Here is a 12,475-nt window from a genome sequence, read left to right on the forward strand (position 1 = left end):
CACTGCTATTCCTTTAAACCCTCCAAGGGCATGTGCTGGGCTTGCCTGAACTGATGCACTTAGCCAGGCTGGGATTAGGATTGAGTTCCAGGCTCCATCCCATTCAGACCACTGGCAAATGGAGCCAGGTAGTGGTGCTGTATGGAGTTGTTCCATGAATTAAAATACTGCTGGGTGGTGGACTAATTTCCTGCTTGGCTGGAGATCTTGCATTGCTTAAACCTTTTGAGGTGAAATCTCCATCCTACAGGAATTAGTGCCACCTTGGCACTGCACCGATGGCCTCCATCCACCCCTGGGTGCACCACGAAACCACCAACAACCCAAAAAGCCACAGCAGAGGGTGAGGTGAGGATGATGCTCCCAGGCCTGTTATACAATTGTACAGGGCACGCTGTGCTGAGAGGTGGGAAGGGGAATGAGAGAGAAACTGGATTCTCTTCCTCCAGTTTTCCAGAGTCACTGCTGTGCTGGCAGCTGGGCGCCTTCGCTGGCAGTGCTGCCACCTGTGCAGTGCCACAGCCAAGCGCTGGCACCATGGGCAGCTGGGCAGTGGCACACAGGATGTGAGGCACTTGGGGACCAGGAACGGTGCCTCTACCTGTGGCATGGTGCCATTATTTCTTTGAGGTTGCAAAAATTGAGAATTCATGGCCTTGTGACAGCCCATGCTCCAGAGCCCTGGAACCAAAGTGGCTTCTGAAGAGATGGAAACCAAAAGTGCAATGAAAAGCTCATTTTATTCAATGCTAACGAAATGTCAATTAGAGAAACTGTGTTCTGCTCACTGCTGGCTAAGATTTCCAACCCCAAATCCTTTCTTGTAACTGTGAAGAGCCCAGAGTGGGGACATCTGCACTTGGGGCTGTTAAAGCTCCCCCAGCCACAGGTCAGTGCTGAGGGAAATCCTTTCCCATTTTTTGTGACTATAAAGGGAACTGGAGATTCTGTCTAAATGTGTGAAGACTGTGGAGGCCTCTGGGCTTCCACCCACCCTCTGGACAAAGCTGGTCAGCAGAGAGCTCCTGTACACCCTCTGTGCTTAAACTGGCCCTGGAGCTCGGTTTGCTCTTGGTATGTTGCAGGACAGTGAGTGAACCCCCAGGGCACTGTGAGAGCACGGCCTCGGCCCAGGAACCTCCTTCTGTGGCAGGCGAGGGCAAGCAGCCCCTCCCTGGAGTGACGCACAGGGCACAAGCAGCAACCCCAAGGCAGGGAGCAGCCACTGGGCTTGAGAGCTTCTCAACGGCGTCATGCTGAGAAAAAGGCAAGTCACGGTTATCACTGAGTCAGGTGAATTAAACATTCACATATATTTGCTGAAAAAAATTATATACATCTGTAGCAAGGCTCTGCCAAGTCTGAAAGATAAGCATCATCTAGTCACTAAATTAAAAAAATAAAAATCTGACTTTTAAATCTTTTTCTTTTTATCCATGTTCAAGAGCACAGACAGTTTATTTTGTTAGCACATTTGGTGAAGAATGTATGTGTGTGAGTAGCCATGAAAACCGGTGAAAGTTTGGCGTTTGTTTGGGATATGATGGAAAAGAAGAAGCAGCCACTTACGCCTTACAGTCTAAATAATCCACAGAGTATACTGGGTTGCAAAAGGGTCACAAAGTAGCAAAGAGAAGCCTAAACACTCAGAGACATAGCATACGTGTCTGCTAAGAAAGAACAAGGTATAGAGCATGCTGTCTAATTAAATAAATTCCACTTCAAACCCTGTTCCTTACGCGTGGAGCCCTGGAAAAACCATCCCGTAACAAGAAATGAACTCGGAAGAGATTTCTGTATCCATTCACAGTAAGGCTTTGAAGATATATGAAATTTTATAGCATTTGTATTTTAAGGATTTAGGGCAAGTACATGTTCTTCCACTGAATAAAAACAAAGTTAGTACTTAAAAGGTTCAAAAATATATCAATCGTGACTTTTTTTTTACATAAATAAATTATATTGATTTTGGATTTAACAGCTGAAAAACCCTTTCTGCTTCCACTGGAGGCAAAAACTGAACAAAATGTTAGCTAAATAGAGATAGCAGCATTTCTAAGAAATCTGTTGATAGTGATACAGTATCTATGCTACAAGAATGTTATTAAATAGAACACATTTAACTATCCAGGGGGGTTGCATTATGATTGTTTACAGACTTTTAAAAAAATCATCCAATCCAGTAAACTGGGAATAAATTCTGTGAAAATATAAACCAACTGGCTTTTTTCAATGGTGGTAACAGACTTCTTTGAGATGCTAATTTTAACATGTACATAATTTATAATCCCAAATGTATAAAAGACAATGACAAAAAGCATCATAAATAAATAATGCAAACTGAAATAGTTAAGTCAAAACATTTGGACCATCTGATAAATTAGCAAAACTGCAACAGAAAAAAAAGTAAAAAATACAGTAAATTGTGACAACCAAGTGTGAAACCGATGAGTAGCACACGCTCGACTCCCTCCCGCCTGCCCTCGGCCACCGCTGCACCACCGTGGCTTTATTCAAGTCTCAGACCATGAGCTGCAAATAAGAACAACCCCAAGTGTAAAGAAGAATGAAAGGAGGAGTGAGGGGAAGGAGAAATCAAAGAGTTGCCTGTGGAGGAGGAGTCTCAGTACCCAGAGCTGGCGCAGGGGGTGGGGCTGGCGGCACTAAAACCCGTCGATTGAAATGCAGACACTGAAACCGTTTGAGGGATTGGAAATACTGTTCAGCAGCAAACGGAATGGGAAGAAGCCAAAGTCATCTCTTCACAGTCCAGTGCTAGAAAGGAAGAAACTCAAGCTCTGAAAGCCTCAAGGCTCCTTTTCAGAGGACTCCCCAAGGAGTGAAGCTGGCCTACAGCCTACTCGGAGTTTGCTGAAAGGACGTCACTTCTGGGGTGAGGAGTGAGGAATATGAAAACTCAAAAAGCCTCAGTGTTCATGTAAGAGCTTTAAAATTGGTGTGGCCTGTTCACGACTGGGAAAAAAACCTTTAGAGCACCTGTAATTGCCATAGCTGAGAACTAATGCCAGAGAGGAGCACTGAAGACTGGCAGAATGTGAAGGAACTGGTAGCTACAGGTACAATAACCCCAGGAAAGTCATGCAAGTGTGCAAAACCTTTCCAGCTCAAGCTGAAAATTTCTTGTAACTACCAAAGAAAGGGCAACTAAACTCCATGTAACATAAAACCAAACTTTGGTTTTAAAAAATACAAAAGAATGTCTACATCGTCTTTTCACTCTGCAGTTCGTCTCCAAATCTTTGAGGTGGGGGTGATCAAGAAATTACAGAACTACCAGTTATGCTTTTCCTTTCAAAGAAATGAATATATGCATTTTCAATCATTAGTTATATACTTCTGTCTATACTACTATTCTAGTAACCATGATAAAATAGGGAAATACTTTAAATCAAAAATACACGTTAGCACTTACTATAGCTGTGCTTTTAGCCCAAATAAAGGCTTTTTCGTTCAGTGTTGCTGTAGACAGAAATACCCTTGTCTGCATGTAGACCAAGAGGTAAAGACTTTTCTTTTGCTCTTCTTTTTTTGCTGCTTTTTCTTCTCAAAGGAGTGAGCAATTTGGGTGGGTGACCAAGTACTGGATTTGCTATCGTCGGTTGGGATGAACGACTGGAAAAACAGAACAAGAATTTGGTGCCTCCCATACTAGCTAGACAACACTGTTTATCTAATAAAGTGGCAAGACCCTGCAACTATTAACATGTAGCATGTCACCAGAGTTTTTTCTGACAGGGAATTAGGTAGATAATATTACTCATGGAAACACAGGTTTATGAAGGTGGAGTGGGGTGGAAGGGGAAGTAACAAAGAGTTTATGGGATAAGAAACTCACAAGCCACAATCTTTTTGTGTTTTTTCAACGAAACAACAGTTCTAATCAGTACTGAGAGCCGCCTGGTGCTGCTCCTCTGCTGGTCCCTCCTGCTCCTTCTCTGCTGCCGACAGCGGGCTCTGCTCTGCACAGTTTTGACTGTTTGCAGCTTCTTTTTCCAGCAGTGAGACAGTTTCTGGCTCTGGATTTGCCGACTCCCCTTTTGCTTTCTTCCTCTTCCGCTTCTGGCTCTCCAGGTTTGCTGCCTCTGAGTGCCTGGCTTGCTGGATGCCAGGCAGTGCCATGCCGATGCCAGGGGAGAGGAACATGGAGGGATAGATCAGTCCAGGAGACATCCCTGGGATAAGAAATGGGTTAAAAGCTACAGGACTACTGGTAGTTATTGCGGATTCTGTCTGATTAGAAAAGGAACTAGGACCGGGCTTGTCTTCGGTGAGGGGCTCCTTTTTGCCCTCCTGGCTGCCCTGTTTCTCCTCGCTGGCTTTCTCGCCGCTGCCGGTGCCGCCTTTCGTTGTGCTTGTTAACGAAGTCGGAGCAGTCGCAGTGCAAGTCGTTGTCATGGGGGAATTGAGAAGTCCTCCAACGCCAAACATCTGGGGCACAGTAGCCATGCCTGGCAGCATCATGGGCAACATGCTCAGGGTGCTCTTCACATCCTCACCGGCGGGCACCGCTGCAAAGCCAGCGGGAAACCCAACCAGCCCAGTCAGAGGGATCCCTTGCATGTTTCTCATGTTCTGAAGTCCCACTAGATCCATCCCAGCAATGAGTCCGTTCATGAACAATGGTCCCATCCCAGAAGAAGAATCTGCTACAACACCGGGGCCTTTGAGGAGCTCACTCCGGGGCCTCCTCCCTCTGCGGCGCGGCCCCGGGTCCCGGAGCACGGGCTCGGTGAGGACGCGACTGAATTTGTTTTCAGGTAAGTAGCCCTGAAAATAAAAGACACATAACAGAGAACACCCGACAGTTACTTCTGCAGCAAGGGGGATCTGCCTTGTCTGTGCTCGCATCTGTGTCCCAGATGGTGTCAGCACAGAAATATTGGCCTACATGATATGGAATTTGAGAGGTACACACAACTTTTCCCCAATGGATGCTGCCAAGTGCAAAACACCCTCACTTTGCCCTGGCAGGATCCTGCAGTGTCAAAATGCTCAGGGAAGGGACGAGGAAACATGTTTTTACCCTGTATTTCACCCTAGCCCTCAGCACCAGCTGTTCACAGCACAAGAAGCACTGGGGCAGCGTGGTGTCAGCTGCCTACTCATCTCTGCCCAGCACTAATTGTGCCTTCAGGAATCGGTGAAAATATCATGTCTTTGAGAGGTGAAGGGCCAAATTTTCAATGCTCTGCAGGACAGCAAAGCTCATGGGATGACACACAGAGAGTGGACATGCTATCTGAAGAGCTCCGGGTCAGAGCTTTGCTGAGATGCCAGGAAGCATTCAGAAAGCTCTTCTGAACATTCAGACACAGGACTAAAACCCAGCAGCCAGAAGTGGGCAACAGTGTCTGTTTACACAGAGCAGTGCAGGGGGATCCACAGCCCAGCTCAGAACTCCCTTCTCCAGCATCCTCACCACAGACATTCAAACATTTCCCTTTGGGGGTCCCTTGAGTTTCAGTATCACCACTCCTTGAACTGTTTCCAATAATAGATTTAGGCAGGAAAAGGATTTCCTTGTTGACACCTGCAGTGCACGAACATGAATCAGATGCCCCTGGCAGTCTGCTCAGTACAGCTTCTGCCCAAGGGGGGAGGACCTTCTGGGAGACTTCCCAGTGGCACGTGGGAGAACCTGCCTGGGGCCATGTCTGCACCCGAGCTCTGGGGGGCCACGCTGGCCGGAGCACCAGGAGCAGCCGCCATCCCTGCACGTCCCTGTGCCAGGACAGACATGCACTCACCAAGAGTTCAGTGAGGATGGGGCTCAGGATGGGAGTGCTCCTGGGATGCAGCTGCTGGAGCAGGGCACATGAGAGGTGCCTGGGCAGTGCCAGGCAGCAAAGAGACTGTCCCCTCAAACCAAAGAAAGGAAGAGCTGTCAGCCTGCCCAGGGCTGGCTGCCCGGATGGGGCCCTGATGCCAGCCTGGACATGGAGCTGTTTCCTGGGCAGTGGCACATACCATGCCAAATCTCCAGCACTAATTAAAACCTAGTTTGAGAGCAGTAAAAACCTCTATGCCAATTGATTCCTGCACATGTCCTGCAAGGGTGTCACACAAATCACTTCAGTCCCAAAACCAGCAGGTGAGAGGGACTGTAGAGTGAAGTGTGGGTCAGGCCAACCTGCAGGGCAGGACAAGGGGATCTGACAGGGCCACGTGCCAGAGGGGAGGGCGCTCCTCCACAGACTCTGCCACGCACCAGGGCAGGGACTGGTGTGATGAACAGGGTGGATGAGCGAGGCGGGTGAGGCTCTGTCCTGCCCCTCTCCCTGTCTGTGCCTGCCCCTCCAGGTCTGGCGACCTTTGGCGGGCCCATGGCTGCACAGGCAGAGTTTGCAGGAGCTGAGAAAAAGCATCATCTATTTGAAAATTTGACCCATGAGAACGTGTTTTGTCCACACCCTGAGACCAGCACCTGCAGAGGATGATCATTTCTAGGGTGTTCCTCTTGCCCCTGCTATTCCTAAGCATCCCCCGGCTTTCCAGACAGCCCCCCTGAACTGCTGACCCTGCTCCCAGGGCTGCTCTTTCCTTGCCCTGGCCATGGGGGGCACACACCCACCCTCCCTCGTCCCCACGTGCCCTGGCCCTGCCGCTCTGCCCTCCCACACGTAGCCCAGGGTCTGCCTCGCAGCCCCAGACCCTCACTGGAGAAAGGTTGTGGGGATGGGGAGGGGAAAGAAAAGATGACATGATACAGATTTCTCCAAAAGCTCTAACTTACTGAAAGCTTAACAATGTCAGCCCAGTCAGCTGCAACAGCATACTCCAAGTTTGCATCAAGCCACCTTGGCAATTCCTTCAATGCTGGTGCCGTGGCTCCCCCTAACTATAAAACACAGCAGAAGGATGACCTCTATTGCAGAGAGAGTTATGTAAAATAATACAAAAAATATGATTACACTTCCCCTAGCTCCTTGCTTTGGGCTGCAATTTGGCTGGGGCAGACTACCCCCTTGCTACACATCTTCATAGGACTTGGTGTGTGCCTTCAGCCCAGGGACAAAAGGCAGGTTCAGCCTCTGTGGTCCAGCCCATCGCCCTCTGATGGGGACAGGGCTGCAAAGGCCATGCTCAGAACTGACAAACTCCCCAATTTGCTCAGGTACCCAGTGGCCAGCATGGGGGCAACAGAGGGGAACACAGATGTGGCTGAATCAGCCTCTGCCTCACTCTTTTAGTTTTGGTTTTACATGTGATTAATGTCAAGTCACCTTCTGACCTATTGCAGTCCTGGGTGTGTTTAAGAACTGAATTTGGGTGGAAAGTACTCCTGAACACCCCTTCTCATTCAGAGAGGGGAACATCAATGCCCTGGAGATTAAACTGCAGACATATAAACCCAAGCTCCTTGGTAAATGAAGCAAGAAAAAGACGTTCCAATCCTCCACCTCCCACACACCCAATAGCAGCATGGCCTGAACCTTGTAAGGAGGAACAAACCCAAGATATTTTCATGGCAAGATTACAGTTTGTGGCATACTGCAGTGAACTCAAGGGGAGTAATCAAACCCAGGATGGGAAGCACCAGCCAGGGCTGTGCAAAGGGTGGCTTTAAAGCCAAAGGCTGTATCCCTTTGCTGTTGAGGGGTCTGTCCCCGGGCAAGGGTTGACACTCCCACATTCCTTACTTCACCCAGACAGTCACTTATTTTGCATGTCTGTGTCCCGTTGGGCACAGGTGTCACAGGATAGTGTAGATCCGAGATGTATTCCAGACTTTTGTCCCAACCATCAGCTTCTCTAGAGTAAATCACCCCCACAGCCCTGGGTGAGCTCAGGGCCTGCTAAGCATGTTGGGACACTGAGGGCAGGGCAGAGAACAGGCCGTGGCTTACCCGCCGTCCGGTGCCCTTGTGTACAACGGGCACCCTCTCCTCTCCTGTCAGTGAGCTGATGTCCAATCTGCTGGGGTCCTTGCACCGCTGCCTCCTCTGCTTGGGCTTGTCTGAAAAATTCTGGAGTGCAAACAAGACAACGTTAATGAGACTGGATGGCTTAATGAGCCTGGCTGGCTGCAAGCCCTGCAGGAGAGCAGCATGGATGAACTCATGGAGAGAGGGTCCCTGCAGACTGAGGCCACAGCAGCGCCAGCAGCACAAACTGGTCCCTGCCACAGGACCAGCTCTCAAATGAGCACAACTGATTTTTGTAGGTATAAAGAGGTCTCCAGCGTACCCCACTTAGACTGCCCCAGCCCTTTCTAACTCCCTTCAACTCCTGAAGCTGCAACCTATTGCAGGTTCCTCTTTGCACTTCTGAAAATGGGACACTGCCTACAGCCAGGAAACACAGAACAGGTCTGTGTATGCCACTCGTGTTGCTGCCATACAGCTTCTTGCCAGCTCAGCTGTTCTGTGTTTCATTCTTCCTTCAGCTGTTCCCATTACAGAGATGCTGCACTGTGTTTCTTTAGGATCAGAGCCCTTTGGAGCTGCAACCCACCAGGTTACAGTTGAGGTGGTGCATCCCAAGCCCTGCTGTCCATGTGCCTGCAGGGTCGGATTCCTGAGTCAGAGGAAAGACCCTGAGTGTGCTTTGTCCTTTAAGCTGAGCTGCTGCAGTAACCCGAAGCCTCTTTCAATCCATCCTACCTGGTGAGAGGACACCCGCCCCAACAGGGAGATTCTGCACAGCTGGCCTGGGGCATTGGGGGCTTGCTGGGAGCAACAGGTTCACCAGCAGCATGGTCAGACTGGGAAAGCTCCAGTAAGCCCTAGAAGGCAAGTTTCCTGGGAAGGAGTGGGAAGGCACCTCCACACCTGCTCCACCATCTGACTGCTCTTAGGCTTCTGGCCCTGGGCACACAGCTGGCTGTGTCTCTGGACTTTGAAATGCAAGGGCCATTCTGCTGAGCAAACCCTGGGCTCCTCACCTCTCATCTCTAAACCTCCAAAATCCTAATGGCTTGCCTATAGTCTAAGCTCCAGGGAATCCCTCCCTGCCTCAGGCACATGATACTCCAGGACCAAGATAAAGAGCCTTTTCTATATTACCACCACATTTCTTTCTACTCTGTTTCACAGCCTGTGCTCTGCCTGTCACATGGTCTAACAGCCTAAATAAGCTGAAACCTGGAGCAAACCAACCAAGAGGTGGAGGTTTATGAGACAGCAGGAAGAATAACAGAGACTGTGTACCCCACTCTGTGTCACTCTACTTTCTGACAGCACCCATGGCCACACAGCTACAGCCTTTCAGCCTCCAACACAGACACTTCTGTCTGGCTTTTAAAGCCAGGAAGTTTTCTCTTGCCTGGGAACCTTATTTAATACAAGAGCACTGCCTGAAATGACCCCTGGTGAAAGACAGCAACACAGACAAGTCTTGAGCTCCCCAAATCCCTTTTCTTATTTCTGTCCCTATCCCTGGAAGATATTGTGCATTGGGCAGACGTATGCACTGCAGCTGGAGAACCGACCTGGGGCATTAGGATGCAGGTCCTGGAGGCTGCCAGACAAGTCCACACCCAGGGAGCCCTAAAGGGTATTCACAGTCCCCAGTTCAGGCATGTTTGTGTTCGGGGGAAAGGAGAAGAGTTCCCCAGCAGCAAGTGCCTTTACCTGCTGTACAGGGAACTGTGCCCACCTCCCAAACATGTGACAAACCTCCCAGACAGTCCTGATGAACACCACAAGCCATGTTACAGGTAAAGCCCTAACACAAAGGGCAACACACGAGGAACACACACATGTGCCACTGAAGGCCACCCTTACTGTGCCAAAGCCGGGGACATCAAGTGTGTAGTCAGACTGCTGCCGGAGCCAGTCGAGGAGACTCTTATTTGGGACAGCCTTCTCTTGGCTGCCTGCAGCTGGGACTGGCTGTGGAGTTGAGGTAGCAGCAACCGGCCCATCAGGGAGGGGACTGTTCTGAGGGGGCTGCGGCTGGTCTTCCTGAACATCCTGCCATGGAGGAAGGAGGAGGGAGAGCGATCAGCAGCACGTGGTGATGCATGTGTACCCCAAGAAGCAGAGCTCCCAAGGCTGGACATCTGCTCCTGTGACACAGATTAATCCACATATTCCCAGTGCCTGTTTCTTAAACGGCCACCCACCACCACATTACATTTCCACTCCATCCCCAGCACTGGGGGCAGGGAGGGCAGAGAGAGCTGGAAGATGCTTCTGAGCTCACCTGGAAACACCCTAATCACCAGGAGGACCAACTTTCCCTCCGATCACTCCTAAAACTCATCTAGAGGAAACGGCCTTGCTCCCAGAGTTCCATTTTTCTTGAGTGGATCCCAGGGTAGAAGAACAGGTGCAGTAGACTCTTGCCACCACTCTAATAAAGTCAAGGATCTTTCCTCATGTTTTCCAACCCTAAATACCCCCTGAAGTGGGACAGCAACTTTTGATAACGCTTAGCAAGACTCAAACACTCCAGAGTCCTGCAAACCAGAGGGAAAACTTCCCTTTCTCCCTGGAGTACCATCTGCTCCTGCACAAGCCAAGCTGTCCTGGTGGAGGTCCTGCAGTGTCAGGGGCAGCAGAGCTTGGAGGGGAGACCTGGGCCATGAAGCAAATTGTGCTGAACCCACTGGATCCACGTGATGGGGGGAGCACCAACCCACCTGCAGCCTGTTTGGTAGAGGCCTCTCCTTCAAGAAGATGAGGTCCATCCCTTCGACATTTTTCCTCCTGCCCCGTCTCCTCCTCATGGCAGCATCATCTCTTCGGAGGCTGCCATTTACAATCTGTCCTGTGACAGGATGGATTAACCCTGCCTGTAAGATGCCAGACAAGTCCATGCCTAGGGAACCCTGGAGGGCACTCACTGTTCCCAGTTTGGGCATGTTTGTGTTCAAGGGGAAAGGAGAGTTGTTCCCTGGGGACCCATTAGAGGCTCTGGACAAGTCCACCGCTGCCTCACGCCAGCCGTTCAGCACAATGGGTGAATGCACATGGGCTGCTGCCAGCTGCTCCAGGCTCCTCTGTTTGGCATCTCTCTCCATCTCGAATTCATAAGGTCTCCTGTGCTTCCGCTCGTCCTTTGTGAAGGCAGGGCTCAGGAAACCTTCCTGTGTGTACCAAAGCCACAGAGAGGGTTATGGCTGCTCCCACACTGCCCAGGGACCACAGCTCTTCACACTGGCACTGAGCTAATGGTCAGGCTCCTTTGCCTCTCCACAGGCTCAGGGCTCCTCTTTCCCCATTTGGGGATGGTGCAGAAGCACCCTTGCAGCACTCTGATCTCCTGAGGTGCTGTAGCCCTGGCTGCTCTGCCAGCTGCAGAGTGGCCCAGCAGGGTGCCCAGAGCAAGCTGTGTCTTGCCCAACATGACCCTTGGGGATTGGGGGACTGGGACTCGGGAGCTGGGGACTCGATGGGGCAGTGCCTTCTCCTGTACCCTTTCCTTGGAGATACGAGGGCAGTGTCCCCTTTTCCCTCGGACCATGTCAGGTGCTCCAGCATTGACTCTGGAAGCACCTCTACAGCCGCAGAGGCCTTTCCAGGAGGGCAGCAGGGGGCTGAGAGCATGGGGAGCTCACCAGGAGCCCTCAGGGGAGGGGACCAAGTGGCTTAAGCCACATCTTACACACCATAAGTGGCACCAAGAAGCCCCAGTTGGGAAGCTCCTGAGCAGTTCTGGGCAACATCTCAGCCAAGAGTCCTGAGCCTGTCACTGCCCGAGGGACCCCCTCACCTTTTGTACCTGTGAGATTAACACCCCGTTATTGAAGCTGGGATCAGAGGCTTCTGACTCAGCAAAGCTGCTCCTGCTGCCGGCGTTGCTGGTCAAGGCTGGGGCTGTCAGCAGGCTCTGTGCCTCAAACTGCTGGCTGGAGGAAGGCCACTTGCCCTTTAGGATGGCATGGCAGATGTTGTCAATGCGGTTGATGATCACACGGTCCTGAAAACAGAATTGAATGGTGGCAAGCTGAGATTGGAATGACTGACCCATGTATGTCAGCTCAGGATTAAAGCCAAGCCCAGCCCAGGTGATCTCATCTTGGTGGGGAACTGCTGTGGGGGCAAGCATCTCCATCATACAGGTGCTTGGGAAGAGCACCTCAGTCAGAGCATCTGTGGGGAGCTGTGTGAGGAGGAGCAGAAGGCAGAGCTGGGGCTGTGTGAGCCACTGCTGGTCAGGATTACACAGGAACACTTTGATCCAAATAATGTTCATTTTAACCTCACCTTCGGCCACTCAGAGAAGGAGTAAAGTGTCTTCTCCTGCAGCAGCTGGGCAATGGTTGGTGCCCGGGCATCCTGAAGGTCATCGATTTCCCCGGGCAGGACAGAAGCACAACTTCTGTTCTCTTCCTCCAAGTACTTCTCTGGACCACCTAAGAAAGTGAAGAAGAACAGAGCTCATCACCACCCTGCTTTTCTCTCCCTCCCGAGGTGGGAGCACCTCCTAACACCTTCCCACCTCCATGACCAGCTGGCTCCACCAAGGTCCCACTTCCCAAATAGTCAGCAAGAGAATAAGCACTTGG

At 50.7% G+C, this 12,475-nt stretch overlaps 1 protein-coding gene across 9 annotated transcripts in view; it reads right to left on the minus strand.

The window, feature by feature from the left end:
• Nucleotides 1–792: 792 nt before the first annotated feature.
• CHD6 (chromodomain helicase DNA binding protein 6) overlaps nt 793–12,475 on the minus strand; it is a 90,438-nt gene continuing 78,755 nt past the window's right edge. For 5 of the 9 annotated variants that reach the window (XM_071573211.1, XM_071573210.1, XM_071573207.1 and 2 more), the window contains 7 exons: nt 12,174–12,322; nt 11,680–11,886; nt 10,607–11,053; nt 9,747–9,935; nt 7,869–7,988; nt 6,755–6,859; nt 793–4,788 (listed from right to left, as the gene is read on the minus strand). In XM_071573211.1, coding sequence (XP_071429312.1) covers nt 3,898–4,788; nt 6,755–6,859; nt 7,869–7,988; nt 9,747–9,935; nt 10,607–11,053; nt 11,680–11,886; nt 12,174–12,322 — 2,108 coding nt within the window. In that variant the 3' untranslated portion in view covers nt 793–3,897. The remainder of the gene's footprint in view (nt 4,789–6,754; nt 6,860–7,868; nt 7,989–9,746; nt 9,936–10,606; nt 11,054–11,679; nt 11,887–12,173; nt 12,323–12,475) is intronic. The other 4 variants (XM_071573212.1, XM_071573208.1, XM_071573205.1 and 1 more) reach the window with 3 other exon arrangements.

The sequence above is a fragment of the Pithys albifrons genome, chromosome 18, assembly GCF_047495875.1.
Source record: "Pithys albifrons albifrons isolate INPA30051 chromosome 18, PitAlb_v1, whole genome shotgun sequence".
Lineage (NCBI taxonomy): Eukaryota > Metazoa > Chordata > Aves > Passeriformes > Thamnophilidae > Pithys > Pithys albifrons.